Source organism: Gopherus flavomarginatus, chromosome 14, assembly GCF_025201925.1.
Source record: "Gopherus flavomarginatus isolate rGopFla2 chromosome 14, rGopFla2.mat.asm, whole genome shotgun sequence".
Taxonomy (NCBI): Eukaryota; Metazoa; Chordata; order Testudines; family Testudinidae; genus Gopherus; species Gopherus flavomarginatus.
In genome coordinates, this window is record NC_066630.1 from 33036066 (window position 1) to 33060300 (window position 24235).

At 45.1% G+C, this 24235-nt stretch overlaps 2 protein-coding genes and 1 non-coding gene across 12 annotated transcripts in view; all 3 read right to left on the minus strand.

Annotated features, from left to right (window-relative positions):
- SLC12A4 (solute carrier family 12 member 4) overlaps window positions 1–9459 on the minus strand; it is a 107733-nt gene extending 98274 nt beyond the window's left edge. The window contains exon 1 of the mRNA XM_050922685.1: window positions 8066–9459. Within this exon, the coding sequence (XP_050778642.1) occupies window positions 8066–8141 (76 nt within the window). The 5' untranslated portion in view covers window positions 8142–9459. The remainder of the gene's footprint in view (window positions 1–8065) is intronic.
- A 7455-nt stretch (window positions 9460–16914) lies between these two features.
- LOC127034159 (dipeptidase 2-like) overlaps window positions 16915–24235 on the minus strand; it is a 31354-nt gene continuing 24033 nt past the window's right edge. For all 10 annotated transcript variants that reach the window (XM_050922730.1, XM_050922725.1, XM_050922731.1 and 7 more), the window contains 5 exons: window positions 21872–22048; window positions 21314–21401; window positions 20530–20605; window positions 18128–18263; window positions 16915–17286 (listed from right to left, as the gene is read on the minus strand). In XM_050922730.1, coding sequence (XP_050778687.1) covers window positions 17089–17286; window positions 18128–18263; window positions 20530–20605; window positions 21314–21401; window positions 21872–22048 — 675 coding nt within the window. In that variant the 3' untranslated portion in view covers window positions 16915–17088. The remainder of the gene's footprint in view (window positions 17287–18127; window positions 18264–20529; window positions 20606–21313; window positions 21402–21871; window positions 22049–24235) is intronic.
- On the minus strand, window positions 19073–19202 carry LOC127034522 (small nucleolar RNA ACA64). Its single transcript, XR_007769422.1, has one exon. It is a non-coding gene; the product is annotated as a small nucleolar RNA ACA64 (small nucleolar RNA).

Below are 24235 nucleotides of genomic sequence, written 5' to 3' on the forward strand. Positions count from 1 at the left end.
GTAGTAGGGAACGTTTTCAAGATACAGTTTTATCCCAAATTAACTTCTAAGAAAATATTTTTCTTTGAGTGAGCGTCCCTCTTGTGTTACACTGAGGGTTACATGTGTGCACCATGTGCCCAGAGCAGGAGCATTTGAAAGCAGTATCCGTTGGTCCACACATGCCTCCTGATTCACCTTGGTGCTTCCATCCAAGGCGATAAAGGGGGGTGGGTAGACTGACTACATCTCCAGTTCCTTCTCACTGCCGCATGGTCTGTATCAAAACTCTCAATGTCTTCGTCTCTGACACACATCTTAAAAAGGATAATTGTACATAGTTTAGAAGTATTATTTTTACTCTTAGTTATAATAGTTAATAGTTTTAGTGTTTGTTTTACAGACACTTTGGGGTTTTCATACATACCATCATACGGGTACCAGACTAGGTACAGGCCTCCAGGATGCAAACTCTGCGTCTCCTGCCCGTGATCCTTCTTGGTCAGCTACAACCAACAACACTGCCTCCACTTCCTGCAGGAAGCTCATATCATGGCTAAATGCAGTATTTGCTGGTCCTTCCTCAGCTGCACCCAAGAAAGCCGGGCTTTGTTGCAAGGATAGGTTCCTGGGTTAGTGTTTTTGTTCAGTGATGTGTGGTTGCTGGTGAGTATTTGCGTCAGGTTGGGGGGTTGTCTGTCCTCGCTTACAGAAACCCAGGAACCTATCCTTGCAACAAAGCCCAATGCCAACTCTGTCCATATATCTATTCAAATGACATCATCATAGGACCTAATCACATCAGCCATACCATCAGGGGCTCATTCACCTGCACATCTACCAACATGATATATGCCATCATGTGCCAGCAATGCTCCTCTGCCATGTATATTGGCCAAACTAGACAGTCTCTACGCAAAAGAAGTAATGGACACAAATCTGACATCAGGAATCATAACACTCAAAAACCAGTAGGAGACCACTTTAACCTGTCTGGTCATTCAATGATAGACCTGCGGGTGGCAATTTTGCAACAGAAAAGCTTCCCAAACAGACTCTAACGAGAAACTGCTGAGCTGGAATTGATATGCAAACTAGATACAATCAACTTAGGCTTAAAAAGGGTCTGGGAATGGCTGAGCCATTACAAACATTGAATCTATCTCCCCTTGTAAGTATTCTCACACTTCTTGTCAAACTGTCTGTACTGGGCTATCTTGATTATCACTACAAAAGTTTTTTTCTCTTACTTAATTGGTCTCTCAGAGTTGGTAAGACAACTCCCACCTTTTCATGCTCTCTGTATGTGTATATATATTTTCCTACTGTATTTTCCACTGCGTGCATCTGATGAAGTGGTCTGTAGCCCATGAAAGCTTATGCTCAAATAAATTTGTTAGTCTCTAAGGTGCCACAAGTACTCCTGTTCTTTTTGCGGATACAGACTAACACGGCTGCTACTCTGAAATTTAACTTTAAACATTTACTCTTGCCTGGCCCATTGTTTCAAATAGTTCTCTAAGCTCTCAACACTCCCCAAGATTTACATTAGTCACACCTCTCCTGAGAGCCTCACAATAATTACACACAGCCTCACAATAATACATAAATATTTGCATTTTTAATACAATGAACTCCTGAAATACTTAAATGTAATAAGGTTTAACCTAATTCAATAAGGTTTGTCTAGGATATTGCAGGAAATTGCCATTCCTGTCACATCCTGTACTCCCCCCACAAGTGGAAGTCAGATACACCAACTGAACTACAGGTTTCAGAGTAGTAGCTGTGTTAGTCTGTATCAGCAAAAAGAATGAGGAGTACTTGGATTTCCACTTCATACAGCTAAATGCAGTGCCTTGCATGGTGACAGGTTTCAGAGTGGTAGCCATGTTAGTCCGTGTCAGCAAAAAATGAGGATTGCATGCATAAAATTAAGTGGGTTTTAGCCCACAAAAGCTTAAGCCCAAATACATTTGTTGGTCTCTAAGGTGCCACAAGTACTCCTGTTCTTTTAGCTGAACTACAGTGACTTCATGTGACCAGTTCAGCTCTGTGTAGCTGTAGCTTTTAGGACTGGTCTGTAGCATCACCAGTTACTCAGATGAGGCAGCAGATCATGGTATTTATTTCAGTGGCCCTGCAGCCAGTTGTTTTGAAAACCGATAATACTTGCACAAAGGAAGTGGTGTCCTGCAGAGTCACATCAATATTTTGTTTGTAGCTTATCAGTGTGGATATCACACATGTGACACCATGAGCTGGCTGGCTGAAACACATTTTTTAAAGATTGCAGGCTCTCTTATTTACAAAACTGAATTAAAGTACTTGACAGTTGATCAGTAAATCAGCTCGATCTTTACACACAAGTTTATGTAGCAGTCGGGATGGATATTTCCCCAACACAGACATTCCTGCAGCTCAGTCTTTGTATTTACATATCTCCATAAGAGAGTTGATAAGGTATATTACTAGGCCATTATCCCACCTGATGGCCTTCTACTGATTGTCTAGCACCACTTCCCTCACCCCCACTCACTGTGGTGGAATGTGCTAATTCTAGATGCTGCGAAGCACAGTCCACTCACAGCCAAATTCAAAACCCAAACGTTTTTACCAATTGGTGCAGGCTATAGCCATCCATTGTCTGCATGCACTATTCTCCCATTTGGTAAGGAAAACTTAAAGAGCAATTATTTCCTGCTTGGGGTGCCTACACTGCACTCATGGGAGGCCCATGCCAGCTGACCTGGACTTAAGCTAATGTAGGGTTACCATACATCTTGATTTTCCTGGATATGACCTCATTTCTGGTCCACTCATTTCTGTCCGGGAGGATGTTTTAAATATTAACAATGGTCCAGGATTTTTCTCCCGCCATGGGGGGTCCCAACAGCTGGAGCTGAGCCTCTCCAGCTTCCCCCTTTCCCTCCAGCTCCCCTCACCTCCAGCAGTGTCCTCTTTTGGGGAACCTGAAATATGGTAACCATAGGCTAAGGGTCTGTTTGACTGAGATGTAGGGTTTGGGCTCTGGCTCCGGGTCACTCCCATCTTGCAGGGTCCAAGAGCCCAGGCTCCAGCCCAAATGCAAAAGTCTACATTTCAATTAAAAAGCCCCTTAGCCTGAGCCCTGAGATCAGGCGGCAGGTGGCATGGGCCAGCTATGGATGTCTATTTGCAGTGTAGACATACCCTCAGAAAGCAGTACTGAGTTTCTTCCTCTGAGCTGCTCTGGGAAATGGGAGCAGAGGGCATTTGAACCTCAAAGGATCAGGCCAACTCTGATTTTTCTGGCTGAGGTCATAACCATATCCGATGGTGCTCTGCTTTTAAATTACACAACCAATGAGATTTTTTTTTTCTGCTCTGGTTGAAATTTGTATCTGTGCATGATTTGAAAGTATGCAGGTAAATGACCCAACTGCACTTTATCCAGAAGCTAGATACTATGCAGATAGGCAGCTGCAAGGTCTACGAGTGTGACTTTCTTCTCCAATGATTTTGCATTTTGTTCCTTAAGCATCATGACGTTGTATTTTAATCTCATGGAACTAGGTAACTTGATGTCTTCCTAGCTGGCATTTGTTATTTTCACCAGTACTTTTTTACCAGGCCTTTAAGACAAGTTATTTGTAATTATTCCATTACCTCATTTCACTGATCTCTCTCTACTGCCTACCTTGAGATCTTGGTTTGTACACGCCACATAAGAAAAAAAAAACACCCCCATCCACAAGGGCAGTAGCCTATGGGTCAATTCTCACAGGAAGTTTCAAGACGCAATGCATTTTTTAAAACACGAGCCCATTTATTATGGACATGTTTTCTAGCAAGTGTGAGGTTTGCTTTGGGGGAAAAAAACCCATACAAACTCACCTTTCTACACATTGCTAATGTCAAGGCTACAAGTAAAGAAAAAATAGAGGGCATGCAAAAAGCAAACTGCCAACTTATGTGTGCAAACACCAGCTAAATTTCACAGCGCTCTTCTAAAAACTCATTTCCACGAAGTGATGGCCAGCAGAGGGTGCTCTGGTTCTGCATGGTGCTATGGGGAAGCAAATATAAGCACCTGATCAGGAAATGGAAACTTCACCCCCTTCCCTCCTCCCCTGTTTTTTTTGTTTTTTTGGTTGTTTTTTTGTAATAGTGCTGTTTCACACTATAGCAGCGGTTTGCAAACTTTTTGAGCTGAGCCCCCCACCCCCACCGCACCTTTGAGTTACAATTCTTGGTTGCGTCCCCCAAACCTAGACAAAAATAGACGTATGCAAAAGTATGCTGGATAGCCTGCTCATAAACCTACCAGAGAACTTAACACGACTGTAATTAAAATAATCTACTCCTGGAAATTTCAAATACACTGATACTTACCCCAGTGCACAGCCAAGGCTTCCTCAGCAGTCGGCTGCTTCTACCTTGCAGCCAGGCTGCACCAATACAGGCAAGGCCAATGCCTGCCCCTCTGCCCTTCCCCCCCTCGGGTTTTCAGGGTGGAGGGGGAGGCACATGTGAGAGTCTCTAGGGGTAGAGCCACTTGGGTTGCCACTTCTGGTTGGATGTATTCCTGGAGGTTTCATCACATGCCATAATATTTAATTTAATATTTAATTCCTGGAGACTCCCAGACAATCCTGGAGAGTTGGCAACTCTAAGAGCCAGCGTTGGGGGCAGAGGTTGCTGAAAGTGGGAATGGTGCAGCCACAGCAGATGTTGACACTGACCCATAGGCTGGGTGACCTGCTGAGGTGAGGCAGGGGGTGAAGGTGATGGTCCCTCTCCTCCTCCTTGGGGATTGTCCCAGGCCCCGCTGTATTCGGCTGGCACAAGCCCACCCTCTCAAACATTCCTCCATGCCCCCTGGCAGGGCATGCCCCACTGTTTGAAAACCTCTGCACTACAGGTCATCTTTCGGGGCAGAAGTGAAAAGAGAAAACTTAGTGAGTTCAAAAGATTAAAATCAGAGCTGTTATGAAACTTTCATACCAAAAACCAGAACCAAAATAGCCTGACTTCTGCTTTCCTTACAGACATAAAACTCAGGCCAGGGTTGGCCAAAATGTTTAAATCTATTTCAATAGGCCTGGTTTGCATTTCAAATAAACCTAAACTAAGTTTCAAAACTAGTAACTAATGAATGTGGAAACAGTGTTATTTACAGAGTGACTTTCCATTCAGTTTAAAGGAGTTTCTTTCTAAACAGTATTTGATATTCATGGTAGCACTCGCTATGCACTAGGCAGTTTCCAAATGCTAAAAGGACAGCTCTTGTGTAACCCACACACCTCCTGGGTGTGGTGTTTTGTCCCATCTAGTAGCAGCAAGACAGATAGACAGATAGATATTCATGAATTTTCTCTACAGCCTTAGCTAATAGGCACTTGGCTTTTAGCTCATGCAGTAGAGGCTCATGCACTAAGCTCCAGAAGTCCCAGGTTTGATCTCGTCTGCTGACAACCGGGGTCATTGCATTGAAGAGCTTACTCTAAGGAAAAAGTATGTGCTAATGTAAACCTTGAGCAACCAGAGGAACTCTGGGACAGACTGAGTAAGAGCAGCAGGGATGGTGATTCATTAAAGACCAATATTTTTTGCTTCAGGCATCCGGGGAAGAACTATTAACAGCACTACTATCAATCATCTGCCACTTGGAGCCACATGTTAGAGGCCTTGAGTACATAAAAAACAGAGATGGCAAAGGCGTATTAAGCTCAACTGGTCTCTCTCAGATACGCAGAATGGTTTCCTCCAGCTTTATACTCTAGAGCAGCAGTTCTCAAACTTTATTGCACCACGACCCTCTTCTGACAACAAAAATTACTATATGATCTTGGGCAGGGGGTGGGGAGAGAGAGCCCACGCCCCACTGACCCGGGCTAAAGCATTCAGGCTTCAGCTTCAGTCCTGGGTCCTAACAAGTCTAATGCTGGCCTGGTGACCCCATTAAAATGGGGTCATGACCCACTTTGGGGTCCTAACCCACAGTTTGAGAACTGCTGTGGCAGAGTTTTATCCAGTCTTATTTTAATGATAAATAAATAGCACACCACCCCTAAGCCTGATTATAATGGTTGCAAGAGCTGCAGATCATCTTTGGTACAAAACAAGCTAGTGGTCAATTTTTTCAATTAAGATTCATAGAACAAGGCATTTGACCCCTGGAAAATATACTTATAGCTGTTTTTTCAATACTCTGTCACTGACTTCCTTGAAATGGAGCATGTCAGTAAGTCCAGTTATACCAATTTGTGGAAAAGTGCATTTTACGTTCTTCTATGCTTGCCCACACAATTCGCTATGAGTGATACTGTGGTCATGGATTCACTGCTACAACTCCAGGCCAGCCCTGCTCAGCCCCATTTACTCAGGGTGGTCAGAAACCTTTCCGACCAACAGCCACAGCAACAAGCTGCAGTAGCAGCTGTGGTCTTAGGCCTACTTCCCTCTATTCTCACCCATCTAACCTCTTCTTCAGATCCCCCCGATCTCGCTGTGGTGGCTACCCTGGAGCTGTGCTCAGTGTGCAGGCGATGCTGAGGCCCCCAGTGCAGTCTGTCTGCACCAATGGTTCTCAACCTATTTATCATTGGGTTACCAGCTCTGCAGGTTGGGAACCACGGCGCCCCTCCCTCTCGCCCTCCCCCCGACTCCCATACCCAGCACCTCCCGCCACAGTGGAGCCCTGGGCAGGGGACCAGGTGACAGGAACCCCAGACTCCACCATGTAGGGCCAGGTGGCAGGGCAGATGGGCGTCCGCCTGGACTCCGACACCATCAGGCAGCCCCTGAATCCTGCTAGGCTCATCGACAGCCCCCGGACTATGAGGGGCTGGCCAGCAGTTCTGGTTCCCTGCCATGCAGGCCGGACGGTGACCCCACTGGGCAGCCGGGAACCCAGACCCCACTGGGGGCTGCAGCTGTGTGCTAATTGGGCCACATGTGGCCTGCGGGTTGAGAACCGCTGTTCTACACCCTGCCCTTCCCCCTGCAGCAGAGTTGGGCCTAATCTACTATTCTCAGGGCCTTTTGCAGCCCTGAGCCTTGCCTGTGTTTGGCTAGATAACACCACCCAGACCGATATTTTTAATAAGATGTTCTATTTATCTTTTCATCACATATTTTGCCTCTAATGTTCAATTTATCAGTGGCACAGAGAAGTTAGCACCTATATACAAAATAATGTGATTAAAGAAAGACAGTAAACAGCAAATATCTGGTAGAGTGGTGGAAACCGAGTCATGTCTTGCTTAGATGTCACTGGGCCAGGTTTTATGTCAGAGAATGGGAATGCATTCTGAATAGAGTGCTGCGGGGGGGGACACACATACATAAGTGGAGGGAATATTACATGTGAGAGGAGGAGAAAAAACGAGAGAATACCACTAAATATTTTATACTTTCAAAGTTTTATATAAATGAATGGGCACAATAACAATTTTACACTTGGAGAAAATGGCAGACTAATGAGGAGATTTGCCCACAGCCCCATAAAGTCAGTTACAGAGCTGGAATCAGAACACAGGAGTTTGCTCCGCTCCATTCTTTTAATCATTTCAGTAGTATGCTCTCCAAAAACATCTGACCATGCAAGCTAGTTAACATCAGGAAAGCCAGAATTATTTTAACCCAGTGTTATAGTTTCCAATTATACATCTATGCTCGAGGCCAACATTTGACAAAACAGTTCTTAGAAATATGACTCAAAATGTTCTAATTTACTCCACATGGCTAGGCTTAAAAACACAGTATCTAGAGCAGGGTTCAGAATATAGTCAACACATTCTGATAAAGCTGAACGCTGTAGGTGGAGAAAAAGCCAACCCCACCCAAAGTCTGGCACAAGTATAGTGCATGGCTCTTCCTGAAAGGAGGTGAAAAACTAACTGAAGAAAAATCAATTGCTTTTATTAGATTTGACCATATGAAAGACTAGTACACATTTTTAACTGCAGTTTTAAACCCAAGGATTGAGAGGAGTACAGGGAATGAGAGCTACCCAGCAACATGCAGAGCGAGCAAAGGATCCAAGCAACATAGATTTTGAACCTGGATAGTCATTTCTAAAAGCCGGTCAGAGACCACTCACCACATGTGGTGCCTCCACAACTCCAGAGCTTAGCTCTTACCAGGATCCACTCTCCTCTGGCAGGGTCTCTACCCATCTCACCCAAGGTCCCTCTCACTCACAGAGCTGCAACTTCCTCTTTGTGGCTTGGGCCTCCACCCAGACCACTAAGGTCCTCCCCTTCCAGGGAAATCGGAGTCAGACCAGTTATCTGGCTGGCATCTCCATGCCCTGCACCACTTCCCAGTGGCCGGTTGGGGAACTCAGGCCTGCCCTCTACACTGGGCTCCAGCCCAGGGACCCTCTAACAAGCAGCCAAGGTCTGTACAGTCCTTGCTGCTGTTTCCATGGGCTTCTTCCTGTTTATCTGGCTTCCCCCTTTCTGGGTTTGTGAGCCTGAGCTCCCATCTCCCAAGGAGTGACTGTAGACCAGTGGCAGATTAACAAATTTGCCTCCTCTAGGCCCTCAAAAAATTGCCATCCCCACCCTCGTCCCGCACCAGATCACTTCCGCTCCCCTGTGGCAAGCCTGGGAGTGAAAGGGGAGAAGGAGAGTTGTGGCACACTTGGGGGATGACGGAGGTTAAGTGATGGTGAGCTGAGGCAGGGAGCGGTTCCCTGCCCCCCCCGAAGAGTTACTCCCCATGTCTGCCAGCCCCAGGTCACCTCCGCTATCCCCCGAGCATGCTGCTAGTCACTTCTCCCTCTTTCCCAGCGCTTTTGCACTGCAAGCCTAGGAGGGAGGGGGAGAAGGGGAGTTGCGGCACACTCGGGGGATAGCAGAGGTAGAGCAGAGGTGAGCTGGGGCGGGGAGCAGTTCCCAGCCCCCCCGGTTTACTCCCTGCACCCACGGGCCTCAGCTCACCTCTGCTCCGCCTCCTCCGAGGGCCGCTACTCGCTTCTCCCTCTCTCCCTCCATCCCAGCACTTTCATACAGCAAGCCTGGGAAGGAGGTGGAAGGAGGGAAGCACGAGACGTCTGGGGAAGGAGGAGGGCCAGGGATTTGGGGAAGGGGCGGAGTTGGGGAGGGGGCGTGAGCAAATTTGCCAGCCCTGCAAATTTGCCACCCTAGGCCTAGGCTTGTTGGCCTAGGCGATAATACACTGCTGCTGTAGACGATTTCCTTACAGACCCCTTGCTGCTCATAGCTCCTAGGCTTTATATAGGCACCTCCTGTTGTTACCAGATTTGCCTGTTATTTTGGGGTACCCTCATTTATTAGGGTTACTCTTCTGGGGGTGGGTTCTGTAATTCTATCAATGTGCTGCTTGTGTCACATGTGTTTTCATATGGAGCTCTACTTCTCCCTGCTGCAAGTCCCCTCCCAATGGAGCTATCCTGCAGAACCTAGGTTCCCAAGAGCTGGGTTCCTCCAGCCCCAGAATCAGATACACACACACACACACTCTCTCTCTCTCTCACTCTCTCTCTCTCTAACTGAGCAAGTCTGAGTGGACTGGGTCAATCAGCACTCTCAAGCTGACCCCCCATATGGCTCTGGACTCAGCAGACTGGGTCAAGCAGCACTTTCAAGCTGCCACCCTTATATGCCACAAGTACCACACCCGAATAGAGTAAACCTGAGCATGCTGGGTCAAACAGGCTGTCACCCGTATATGCCCCATAACTCAGCAGACTGGGTCAAGCAGCACTTTCAAGCTGCCACTCTTATATGCCCCTGGACTCTAGTCTGGGTTAAGCAGCACTTTCAAGCTGTCACAGGTTCAGCACGTCCCTATCCCCACTTTCATCTGACAATTGTACTGGTAGTAACCCACTTGATGAGCAAACACCACAGTGTTTTTGGGTGCTACAGGGACTTTAGCTTAGGTAAAAGAAAAGTTGCTTCAGAGTAAATGGGGAAGCCAAAAACATGAAAGAGTAAAGTTCAGAGAGAAAGGGAGGGAAGCAACCAGCTTAATCATAAACTTTATTTATTGAATAACAATGATAACCACACAGGGAGAGCCTAAACAAACATAACAGTTACCTTATTAAAGATCACAAAAATCAGATATAGAAAACTATACCTGCTCAAACAAGTCAGGGTTAAAAAGTTATACCTAAGGTAGAAAAGAAAACAGAGAAAGAGAGAGAGAGCGCAGGCTAGGGTCTCACCACTCCATGAAGCCTGAACAGGTTGGGGTTCTCAGGTGCTGCTGGTAGTTCAGGGTCCTGAGTGCTGGAGAGAGGCAGAGCCCCCAGCATGATCAGTCAGGAGAAGATGAGATCTCAGTGGAACTGATACAGAGTTTGGATCCAAGCATCAGAACACTGGCTTTAGCCTGGTTAGGGGTTTTTACAGGGAAACAACAATGGTTCAAGGGAGAACACTAGATTTGTTTATGGGTAAACTGATGACTCAAGGGTTTTCTTTAGGCTAGACAATAGGCATTGATCATTCCTGGCTATGGGTGGTGTTCCTTCCAGAGAGCTCCCAATGCAATTAGGCAGGTTCAGTATTTTGGATACCAATCTCAGGCCTGGTCTACACTACACGTTTAAACCAATTTTAGCAGCGTTAAACTGATTTAACTGCGCACCTGTCCACACTACGAGGCCCTTTATATCAATATAAAGGGCTCTTTAAATCGGTTTCTGTACTCCTCCCTGAGAGGAGTAGTGCTAAAATCGGTATTACCATATCAGATTAGGGTTAGTGTGGCCGCAAATCGACGGTATTGGCCTCCAGGCGGTATCCTACAGTGCACCACTGTGACCGCTCTGGACAGCAATCTGAACTCGGATGCAGTGGCCAGGTAAACAGGAAAAGCCTCGCAAACTTTTGAATTACATTTCCTGTTTGCCCAGCATGGAGCTCTGAACAGCATGGGTGGCGATGCAGTCCCAAATCCAAAAAGAGCTCCAGCATGAACCGTACAGGAGATACTGGATCTGATCGCTGTATGGGGAGACAAATCTGTTCTATCAGAGCTCCGTTACAGAAGACGAAATGCCAAAGTGTTTGAAAAAAATCTCCAGGCTACACAGTGCTGCATGACAAGCGTAACAGAAAGCCAAAGAATCAAATGGACGCTCATGGAGGGAGGGAGGGGGTACTGAGGACTCCCGCTATCCCACAGTCCACAGCAGTCTCAGAAAACTATTTGCATTCTTGGCTGAGTTCCCAGTGCCTGTAGGTTCAAACACATTGTCCGGTGTGGTTCAGGGTATAGCTCGTCAATTTACTCCCTCCCCCCACCACGTGAAAGAAAAGGGAAAGAAATTGTTTCTTGACTTTTTTCAATGTCACCCTATGTCTACTGAATGCTGGTGGTAGACGCAATGCTGCAGCAGTGAAGAGCAGTATCTGCTCCTCTCCTCTCCCTGGTGGTAGATGGTACAATAGGACTGATATCCGTTGTCACCATCAGCCACTGAGTGCTCCTGGCTTGCCTCAGGTGAGGTCGGCTGGGGGCGCCTGGGTAAAAATAAGAATGATTCCTGGTTATTCCCAGTAGATGGTACAGAACGGCTGGTAACAGTCCTCATCATAGTAACTGGGGGCTGAGCTCCATCAGCCCCCTCCCTTTCCTGTGTAAAGAAAAGATTCTGTACTGCCTGGACTATCAGAGCAGCGGGATGCTGGGCTCCTCTCCTCTGCACGCTTAATGTCCTGCCTGGACTGTCATAGCACCAGGAGGCTGCCTCCTCCTCATTTTATCACACTAACAAGTCACTGTTTCTTATTCCTGCATTCTTTATAACTTCATGACACAAATGGGGGGGGGGACACTGCCACAGTAGCCCAGGAAGGTTGGAGGAGGAGGGAAGCAACGGGTGGGGTTGTTGCAGAGGCACCCCCCATGAATGGCATGTAGATCATCATTTCTGTGGGATCTGACACGGAGCAGCTGTGCTCTCTGATACACTGGTTCTCTAGCACACTTGCCCCATATTCTAGGCAGGACTGACTCTATTTTCAGAAACCATAAAGGAGGGATTGACTCGGGGAGTCATTCCCAGTTTTGCCTTTGTGTCCCCGGCCAACCTCAGCCAGGGGCACCCATGATAGCAGCAGAACGACAGATAACCTTCATCTTACTGCCAATTTACAATGGCAGCAGACGGTACAGAACGACTGATAACCATCTCTGCTATCATGCAAAAGCAAACGAATGCTGCTGTGAAGTGTTGCAGTAACGCCTCTGTTAGTGGCCTCCAGTACACATACGGTGACAGTAAAAAAAAAAGCTGAACGGGCTCCATGGCTGCCGTGCTATGGCGTCTGCCAAGGCAATCCAGGGAACAAGGGCGCGAAATGATTGTCTGCCGTAGTTTTCCCGGAGGAAGGAATGAGTGACGACATTTACCAGAACCACCCGCGACAATGATTTTTACCCCATCAGCCACTGGGCTCTCAACCCAGAATTCCAAGGGGCGGGGGAGACTGCGGGAACTATGGGATAGCTACAGAATAGCTACCCACAGTGCAACACTCCGGAAATCGGTGCTAGCCTCGGACCTTGGACACACACCGCCGAATTACTGTGCTTAGTGTGGCCACGTGCACTCGACTTTATACAATCTGTTTTATAAAACCGGTTTATGTAAAATCGGAATAATCCCGTAGTGTAGACGTACCCAAGGATTCATTACTAGAACTGGTCTGATAACTACTGAGCCGGATGTGGGCAGGCATAAGTTCATTAACATCTGGAGCAGAGATCTCCCATGATGCAGTGCTTCCCTGCTTTTCCAGTCCCAGAGTTCAGTGTGGTGTTTGCCTTGGAATCTCTGTTCTCCACTCTGTATGCTCATAGAGATGCCTCCCTGTCCCATCTTTGATGCAGATGAGGCTAGGGGAGTGGTCTTAATCCTGTCACCCTTGTCCAGAGGGGTTTACCTGTGTCTCCCACGGCCTTTTCATTGCTTTCTGAAAGTCTTTCTTCTGATCGGTTTTGGTTCAAGCAGAGGCTGGGGGGTGTCCTTTGTGGGTCAGACAGGCTAGATACTGCACCCTGGTTCCCCAAGAACACTGCACTGACTGGTATCATTTGTTCCTGTCCAGCTGAGCACATTTTCAGTTAGTGGCCTGCTCCCTGTCTCCTTCTTCAGGTGCACCCTGAGCAGTTAATTGGCTCGCCTACCCACTTTAACCCTTCCAGGCCTTGTGTGGGATAGGCACCCCATCACAAAGCCTGAACACAGAGGCTTTATTTCTGCCCTGATTCACACACTTTGCAACCCCATCAAAGCCAGGTTTGACCTGACACTGAAAAATCTACAGCTGGCCCATGCCAGCTGACTTGGGCTCCAGCTGCAGGGCTGTTTCATTGCTGTGTAGACTTCTGGGCTCTGGCTGGAGCTCAAGCACTGTGATCCTCTCACCTCACAGGGTCCCAGAGCCTGGGCTCCACCCTGAGCCTAGATGTGTACACAGCTGTGGAATAGCGCCACAAGCCAAGTCCCATGAGCCTGAGTCGGCTGGCTCAGGCCAGTCACGGGTGTCCAGTTGCTGTGTAGACATACCCCAGTTGGCCCCACTGAGTGATTCTGAGTAGAAGTCAAGGGCATGTCTACACAGCATTTTGGAGGGAGCCTCCCAGTACGGCTCAACAGCGCTTCAGCTCTGAAGCCAAGGGACAGGGTGGGCTTCAGAGCCCACACTCCACCTGAGTCGCAACTTCAAAATGCTCACTATACAGCTGTTTTTAGAGCATTAGTGTGAGCCCCGCTAGCCCAAATCTGTCAATCGGGGCTGGAAGTCTCTCTCCTAAATGCTGTATTGATGTACCCTAAGGGGTCCTGGTCCGTGCCTGGGGCTCCTAGGCTACACAGTAACAATAGGTGTGGTAGGCAGAAGGTGGATCAGGACCAGGCAGGGCTATATCTAGATGAAGGAATGTTAAAGTTGATGTGTTCTACAGTGGGGTTTCCTTCAGAGCCACAATAATGAACTTGGACTTGCTCCAGCAGCCTATTTCTGGATGTGCTATAAAGGAGCTTTCAGACTGAGACCCCTTTGAAAAGATTCAGTTTGCTGGTTGCATTACAGAAATTATCAGCGTTCTCCTTGTTACTGTTGAAGACATGATGTGTTTTTACAAAGTTCATTCTTACTCTAGCTATAGGCCTTTGGTGCCACAAGAAAGTGTACTATTATACAGCAACCACGTAAACAAGCCCTAATAAGAGAAGGTATATCAAGTAGTAAAGGGATTTCCAGGGTAATCAAAGCAGTCTTATAAAGTTAGCGATGCAGACAATTTTATTGTGTATTTTGCAATATTTGGAGTTTATTAAAGCCTGAGCTTCTGGAGTCATGTGATTATGTAAGAATCTCGACTCTCTATTAAAAAAAAGAAAGTTTCTAACTTCCTGACTGTGGAAAAGAAAACCTTGAACCTAAAGGCTCAAACACCAGAAGGCAAATAAAAAGAACCCACATTTTAAAATCTCATGATTTTTAAGCCAATCCTTTGATTTCTAATGCTGAGGTTGGCAATACTGCAGTTAGAGCTAGGTGAAATATGTGTAGTGGAATGTTTTTCATTTGCCTATTTCAGGAACATTTCTTGAACTGTAAATTCTCCATTTTTTTCAAGTTTTGGAAATTTTCAGCAAAATGTAATGCAAACACTATTTTCTGTTAGTATAACAACAAATATACTGGGGGCCAGAATGGTCTGTTTCCCCCACTGAACAGCCAGGGTCCTTAGTTGAGCATGGCCTTCTCATGTTGCCTCAAAACACAACCCTGCTGAGGGACAGCAGCCCCACAGCCTCACTTCAAGCAACTCTCCAGTGCCTCAGCTGACCCATGCCCTGCTCAGTTTATGGAATTGAGAGAGCTTGAAGCTGCAGGATGCATTACAGATCCCTATGCTACTGCTGGAAGTGGAATCTGAGTTGACATGTCCCTGACCATTCCATGACCATCTGATCTCAGACCGTCAGTCTATGTCTCACAACCTTCCTGGTCCTCTCATGACCTGCAGTATACTGTGATGATGACTACAGCATGTTTTTGGCTTAAGTGAAGGCTTATTTAACAAGAAATAACTTCCAGAGTAATCACAGTATTGATGCTGCTGAAAATCTACCCTTCTTGTATTTCATTTTAATCTCTACACTTGGCTCCTGTCCGTTTGTCAGTGTCAACAAGAGGTGTGACACTGGTGTCTGGCAGAATGGGGTAATTTCAGATTTCCTGCTGAAGTTTAACCCTTTAGCACAACCACAAGCCAAAACAGCTAATGATGCAGCCAAGATGGTAATTCTGTGCTAGAAGTGGGTCTTGAAAACTGAACTGCATTGAAATTCCATGAGAAAATGACATTGACAAATTGAAAACCACATGAAATTAGCTGGCAAAAATATCAGATGCAAGTTCACAAGACGTTTTTCACCCAACCCTAATTATCATCTCCTCCAAGAATGCTCTTTACTTTCCAGCAGTCCTCCATAGTCACCACCCGGAGAAGTTCCAGATGGCATGTGGCAGCTTTATCACTAATAACTCAAGTGAAGTTCAGTTACTAACATTTCAAAAGATAAAAACAGGAAAGGGGCAAATAAACAGTGCTCCCAAAGGGAAAAAGTCAGCACCGGACTGTTGAAGTTCCTGGATTGGAGGGTAGGCTTTTGATTTTTACATATTTAGAAGAGACCTAAGTTTCTATAAACAGTTGAGATATCCAGTCTTTGTTGTCCTGAAGATGCCAGACGCTAGATGTGGTGCAGACATGCAACAACAGATGTCATGATCATAAATAATGCTGCCCTGGGCTACTAGAGGAATGGGACCCAAAACAAATTGCACAGTTATTTAGCATTCCCTGGCTCAAAGCAACGAACTGGAGATAGGATTCAAAGCAACATATTGTGGCATACACAAACCAATGACAGCTCAATTCTGTCCATGGTGAACAGCATTCAAGCACTCGTGGCAGATCCAGCAATGCCACATGCTTAGAATCTTTACCTCGCCCACAGACTTAAGTGAAGGCAGTTACTGCAATGAGACTACATAAAGGGCAGAATATAGTTTCTCAAATAACCTCCAGGTTGAGAGAATCCTAACTTTTGGCAAAAACATAATTTAAAAGAGGCCACATTCTCCTTCAAACAGCCATGGCATTTTTTCCTTCTGAGACTGATGTCACAATGGTCACCTACAAACCCAGCTGGCAGTTAGCTCTCCCTTAAAATGCAAAAGAATAATAATAATAGTAGTAATAATGATTAATAAAAAAATTCCATTTGACTAGTACTTCTGGTCCCCAATCCTAATACCAGGCATGCATCCAAAGACAAGTGACCAGCCAGGCCCTTCGTTTTCAGTTTTCACTGGAAAATTCCCAAGTTTTCCAAAAAGCTAGTGTTCAGTTTTTACTGATTTTCACCCAGATTTTGGGACTACTCAAGTATATAAAATACTGATTATGTTAAGGAAATCCAATACATTACATTAGGAGATGTGTTTATATTAATGATAAGTTTGCATTTACATTTAGACAAGGTTGTCTGTTAATGTAAAGCAAATATAGTGGAAGATATACACACATACAAGTGCAAGTGTTTACACAGTTCATGAAATAAATCACAGCGTGAGCTGCTTTTAGTTTTCAATATTCCTATTTTTCTCTGTTGCTTTTTCTTACTAACCCAGAAAACTATGAATTTAATTTTCTGAACTCATTTTCATCCATGTTTTTAATTTTTTTGTAATAAACACTGACATTCCCAGGAAATGTTAAACAAAATAAAAACTGAAAACCAGGGGCCTGTACAAGATCTGACAAGAGATTCTGGGCATTACCAGCTTCCTTTGACATCAGTGGATCGAAGAGTATTCAGCACCAAGCAGTATTCCAAACATTGCTACCTAAGCACTTAAGACAAAATTAATCTTTGCCATATGTAGGTAGGTTTATAGAAATGATGCTCTCGGTTTAATACTATTCACACACCTTGGAGGTACAGTTTTGTAGCTAAGCAGAAGATTTTATCCATTTGCATTGCAATTCACTCTACATGTAATGTCTGTCTGGGTATGTGTAGTCAATAACCCTTTTGACCCATCAGGTTTCTGTGCATTGTTAATGCAATATTATATATATTACACTAATAAACATTAGACACAAAGTCTGTTCCACAGAAGGAGTCCCAAAGGAAATGGGAAGCTCATCAGATGGCAGAAGAGGAGGGTTTCTTAGGTCCAGACGACAGGAATTTTGCACCTCTCTTTGTGAGATTTCTTTCTCATTCTCATTCACTGATCTACTGTCATTCCGCACCTGAAAGAATTCAAATAATATTGCCCTGGAGATTTGTAATACATTTATTGAGAGCCTTATAATAGAACTTTGTTAATTCAAGTGAACTCTTCTTAAACTGTACTGCAAAATAGATTCAGGATGAGGAAAGCAACTTTGTTATCTTAATCTAATCTTTTGCGCTCTCATGAGTTCTTCAATACAAAAGATTTCCCAGAGTCTGCTATGGCACACATCCTGGCAAAGCGTCACATATCTAGCTGTTCAGCAGGTAAATCTTTTGGTCCATGCCTGTGGTGGATACATCCACTGGAAATCTCCAACTGAACTGAGTCAATTAGTATCTCCACCATAGTCAGCTAACAGTCTTAATACAAAGACGTAAACATCTCTAACAATTTTTCACCCTTCTGAATTATTTTAAATCAGTGAAAGATGGATTAGGTATCATAAAACTTCAGTAACACCACAATGTCAGGCAGCTGGCTGCACATGTAAAATTTAGCATAAAACACTGACAGTTTTAGAACTCAAGTGATCGTTCCAACACTGTTTTTTTTGTAGCTAGCAAACTGAGAAGTAATTTAATTTAGAATTAAAGAACAGTGGCAGTTACTGGAGTCCTCTTTAAAAAGAAACTGGCTCTGTATTGTCCCATCCACACTCTTCCCTGTGCCTCTTTTCTAATCTTTGCTTCCCACGAGCTATTTTGAATCTTTGCATTAACTCCCTCCCCTGTTTTTCACATCCTTCCTGCACAGCAAAAAAATGGGGTTTCCAGAACTACAGTTTCTTTTCCCCCTTGGCAGCAACCAGAAATTCAGAGTTTGTCACATAATTTTGCCACTGCTTTTAATCTTACTTTTTCCACCTCCCTGAAAACACGGAGGAAGTTTTCCCTTAAAACCCCTGACAGTTCTCTTTCGGTCCAACCTCTTCTCAGAAGTTCCTCAATCAATGCAGGGTATTTTGAAACATCTTCCAGTCCTTCAGGGAATCTGTTAACAACAACCACCACCACAGAATGACATACTATATAACCCATACTTCTGGATGAATAATGTAGAGAGGGGTTTTTAAATGATTGTGGCAAGAGTCCAGTTGACAAACAGGTCACCAGAGGACTCAACCCTTCTCCCAATTTAGTCAAAATCAAAAATCCAACTGACTTAATTGGGAGAGCGGTTGAGCCCCAGAGCCATACCAAACAAGGTTCTTTCTGCATGAAGCATTCCTTTAGTGGGACTAAACTGTGCATTCTAGAGAAAGGCAACATTCTGTGCAGACACTAAAGCAGCATGGGCAGTATTAAAAAAACAAACACCGCTCATTCATGAATACACCCCTCATTCCCCACACTCCATCTCTGATGGCCAGGAAAACATCTATGCAACAGGAGGCTATAGTGCACTCTACCTATAAAATTCTATACTATTCAAAAAGAGAGTTTGCACGCATATGATATACCCTGAACAATTGCTGACCATTTTTTCTCCTCTACTATACACGTTACGTCATTTACAGAATAAGCTAGAGGGACAATGTCCTGGGAGAAGTGCCAGTTTTGAGCTCACTAGGAGTTTTGGACATGCAAAGAAAGCTACATGAAACCCTCCATTTGCAGGGAATGCAATAAGCAATTTGATGTCTACTGTGTAATTCCTGTCCCAGCAAAGGGAGCTGGAAAAAAGAAGCACCCAAACCTATGCATACCTGGTCTTCCAGGGTTTATTTTCCCGGGCCTATGTCCCTCTCCTCCCAGAGGGTACCGACATATTGTTACTAGCATCCACCTCCCATTGGCCTGAGTTATAGGAACATGGGTTTCATTCTCCGCATATTGGGACTGTGGGCAATAAGCTTAATGCTTCTGTTGCTGTAGGCACAATTATCTCCCCAGAAGCCATTGCAGAGGCCAGAGGTGATTTTCAGACAGTGCCAAGAACACTCTGTGCCCTACCACAGCCTGATGGCAGTTTGGTGCTAATGCGGAAAGGGCCCTGGGGAGACAATTAGCCTCTCAGGCCTCTGAGGGCAGGCACTGAGCCAGCTCACCAGAATGCGAGACTCCAAGAAACAATGGACTCCATGCAGAGCCCAGGAAGAAGTGTGGGACCCCCTGCAAGGGCAGGTCCCTGGCAGCTTATGCAAGCTGGGGGCGCCCAGCCCATAACGCACCAGTAGAACTATACCTCCCAGCACGCCCTGTGGAAGCCAGCCCACAGCCATGGAGGAAGGGTGGAGCAGGACATGCTGGGACATGTAGTCCTTGTGACATATGCCCGCCACATGCACTATTAGGACCCCCCCCATCTCTCACAATAATGTTTTGTTTTGTGCAGGCTCATTGTTCTAAATCTGTGTCAAGCAAGCTAGCAGTGTCATCTCTTTACTCCATGGCTCATTCAGCACTTTAGGAACCCCCAGCACCAGTTCTATTGAATATCCTAGTGAAAATGTGTACAAAACTATAAGCGCCAATTGTTAACTCTCGCTGTGTAGGAGATTCCTACTACTGAATGGCTAGTCCCTGTGGGAGCAGACTTTTTTTTGTGATCCACACCATTTGATATGAGTTGTGCCCAAGTGTCTCTGACACAAGCAAGAAAGATGCACAAGGTCAAGAAGAAAAGCTTAAAGGCAAGCAAGTGCCAAGCAGCCTAGTCTTATGCTATAGTCCATATGTTATGCAGGGCCATATATTACCCCAGAAACAATCACAGGCATGAGCAGATGGAGCCAGGGTGCAGAGATCAGATTGCTTGTTTTGAAGGGAGGAGGGTTCCCTGACAGAACAGAACGTTGCCCCCCAAGCCTCTAGATCCCTGGAACCAATGGAAGCCATAGCCATGCCTCTGCATTAGCCCCAGGGCCACGTGGTCCTTACCGAGTTGCTAAGAAGGTGAGAGGGAGGGAACAGTTATACAGTACAAATGGGCTCACAGAAGAGCTAACCGTTTGAGGCACTGGTAGCTTTTCTGCCATTCATTGCTGGCACATGCAAATCCCTGACCTCAAAGAGGTTAGGAGGACAGTAGGGGGATTGTTGTTCTGGCAAGCTCATTTCCACTCCAAATGAAACATATCTTCCCATTAATCTAGAAGGGAACGATCAAGCCCTTGCTTTATCGAAGTGTGTTTTAATAGAAACTGCACAACAATCTGCTCCAATAGCCATAGCCTGCCATTTTCAAAAGAACTGACAGAAAATCCTCATGATCCAAGGAGCACTTTATTTCTGAATTTATATATTGTTTTACTCACTGATCCACTCCATCATAGTCACCACCAATTCCTATTGATTTTGAACCTGCAATTTTCTTTATGTGGTCAAAATGATCTAGAAGAAAACAACAAAGAAAACAATGTCAAAGCAGAGGGCAAGAAGAAAATCTATTTCAGACATATTGGTGTTTGGTTAACATGTCTCACAATGTTTAGACAAAGCACTAAGTTCACTTTAAATATGTGACGTCAAAAGATACATGTAGAACATGGGCTAAAACTCAATGCTGTATGTGACAGGCCCTTGATACTTACTGATGCTTAACTTGACATTTGTATTCAGTGCAGTACTAGTCATCTTGAGAATAAAATAACCAGACTGATTAAAAGTGACTGGAGGTACATGATTGGCTCACATGCAGGATGTTAGTTCTCTAAAAATATCTTGTCTGTAACAATAGAAATTTCTACTCTCAGACTAACTATTTACAGTCAGGGTTTTTTCCTGGGGATTAACACCCAGACCCAGTTAGGATTTAGTTAATGGTCCACTTTGGGCCATCAGTTCCTCTAGCTACTTATTAATGGCCTGCGCCTCTTACTATTGCTCAGTAAGTGTAAACTCTAAAAACGATCAGATTTAGATGTGCACGCTAAAAGGATGTATGTTACAAGTCACCGAGTGGCTGTGTTTTACACAATGTGGGGATGGGTGAATGTGTGCGTTCCAGCAACAAAGATTCACACTTGAAATGTGGCTCAGACTCGAGAGAAATTTATAGTAGGAATCATTATTCAGAACTGCACTGTATTAGATGCAAACCTGCCACAGTTGCAACATTCACCACCTCTCTTCCACAGGCCAGCACCTTTTTATAGAAAGTCACCATCACAATTCCATTGTTCCTTTTCTGAAAGATAGAGGGACGTATTGTGAGCAGCTATTCACGGACCCTATGTCATGCTCACCCTCAAGGGATGTGAGCGCAACTCCATCTACAGCCCATCAGTGCCATTCTACATGTGAAGGTCAGTTGAGAACACAAGCTGCTGCCTCCCTATCTCTTATGCAATCCGCAGCTGGTGTAAGTCAGCGTAACTCCATCTATTTCAGTGACCATGTCAAACCAATTCAACCTCCTTTCATTGCAAGCATTTCTTTTCAACTTGCCAGCAATTGTTCCACCTTTGCAGTCACATACTGAATATAACCCAAAGCCATAGCCTGAGGAGCAAATGCTTCACTTATTGCTTAGAATCTGCTTATGATTAAGAGTGAACTGACTTCTGAGATGACAGGAAGAGAAGTACGCTTTGAATCCTGTATGCACAGGATTGTCTTGGGCCGGCCAGAGGAGTGAAATCTTTTCAAGTCACTCACCAAACTCTGAAGAATATCATCAGGAACATTTCTTGAGTGGTTACAAACAGAGAAGGCTGAAGAATGACTGAAAATGACTGGTGCTCTGGAGATCCGGAGAGCCATTCTTGCTGTGGAGTCTGAGGTATGGGATAAATCTATCATCATCCCCAAGCGATTCATCTCCATCACCACTTCCTAATACAGATTTACAGACAGTAGTATTAGTATTGTGTTCTGTTAAAGGAGATCGGTTAGCAGATGTATGTGACTAAATACTTACATTCTGCAGGTGTCATAAAAGTGGGTATGGGTCTCTCTACTTGCGTGTTGTTTGTGGCTAGCATAGGCTTCCTAATCGTTTCTCTAATGGGGACACACTAGCACATCACAGAGTCTCTTTTTCAATGCTAACTGCAGTTATCACATTTTTAAAAGCTCAGCCATATATATAAAATATATAGGTCTTGATAATTCACTTTATACTGTATACTTCACTAATAAGTATTGCTGCTAATACTAAATGTTGCAGTTTCTTATTCCTTGAGTTTTCAGTGTTCTGAAACAGCTGTGGGAAAATTGTACTAATTTACCAAATTATTTGTTGCATTTTGCCAGATTCTAAGTCACTCATGCCTTAAATAAGCACTTCCACACTCATGGAAACCAACAGATTTGCATGCACTTCTGAAAGGAAACTTTAACCCAGTTTGCTCATCCCAGAGGTCTGAACACTTGAAAGGTCAGGAAGATAATTTTATTCTCAGGATAAAATTGTAAAGATAGCTGAAAATAAAGGGGCCTGGGAACCTCAAAGTCATGAATTTAAACTTATTTAATTTACTTTTGAAGTTAATACCTTGGAAATAAGACTGAAATCTATTTTCAAACCAAATTTGTGCTCCTCAAGTTTTGCAATTTTCTGTGTTATGTGCTGTGTTTTGTGAGCACTGAGCCAGCACTGACGACATTCTTCTACTTTCAGGTTTAGAAATATATATTTAAATAGAGGTGGCTTTGATTAAGTCATGGACCCAACCACCACAGAAGTTCTTTTGCGAGAGGAAAGGGAGTTCAAAATCCCTATTAAAATTTCTCTGGCCCATCTCTAATGGCAACACAATCAGGCTTTAGAAGTCAATTTGTCCTGGGCACCCTTTAAAGAAATAGTACTTCATTCTATGGAACCACTGCTATGAAGTATTTTGAAACAGGAATGTCAAGAACATATTATAGCTGCTATTTAATGGATTATGTCAAATCCTGAGGTTCTTATTCAGGCAAACTTCCACAGCTTCATTTGAAGTTGGAGTGAAAACTGAGTTAAAGAACCACAGGATTTGGGACAGTTTATATCAAAATTCTACAAGTTTCCGTGACTTCCAGCAACTTCTGTGACTTCAGCCTGCAGTGGTCGGGAGCTGCAGGGTCTGTGTGACTCAGGAATTAGAAATATGATTTGCAGGCTTTGGTATTCAGGTCACCAGTTTGAACCCAGCATAGAACGTTACTGCTCAGAAAGTGTTCGTGGAAAGAACTGGCACAGTGCAGCTTCCAGTGCCATATGCCAGAGTGCCAAGCCACCACATGTGGTGGTGTACCCCGCAGCTCCCAGATGCCACAGGCGGCAGGGGAACTCCTGAGCTCCCATCCACCGTGGGCAGCGGGGGAACCCCACAGCTCCTGGCCACCACAGGCAGTGGCAGCATGCCACAGCTCCCAGTGGCAGTGAGCTCTTGGCCACTGAGGGCCCCTGGAGCTGCGGACAGCAGGGGTACCCCACAGCTCCCGGCTGACACAGGAGGCAGGGACATCCCCAGCTCCTGGCCCCTACGGGCAGCAGGGGGACACCCAGAGCTGCAGGCAGCAAGGGTACCCCACAGCCCCCAGCTGCTGCAGGCGGCTCCTAGCCCCTGCGCAGCTGCCGGCTTCAGGCAGTGGGGGGACCCGCAGATCCCCATTTTGTCCTGGATATTTTTAGTAAAAGTCAGATCACGGCCTCCATGAATTTTTCCTTTTCCCCCCCATGACCTGTCTGAGACTTTTACTAAAAATATCGGTGACACAATCTTAGCCTTAATCTTCATTTATCAATTCCTGCAACCTATTACTGTACCTCAAGTCCTGAATACTCCCACCCTCTGCCCCTCAACATATCCCATTCTGGGAAAGTTCTACAGAATTTGATAGGGACACAACCCACAAGGTTGTGTAGACATTTACTGAATTGCTACAAACAGAGAAGGCTGAGGAATGATGGAACATAGACAGTTTAGTAGAGGGAAATCCTTTCTGTAGGACGGGGAAAAGTCTATAGAATTATACAGTAAGAATACAATTTTTATTACACACTATAGGACTATGTATCAGAGGGGTAGCTGTGTT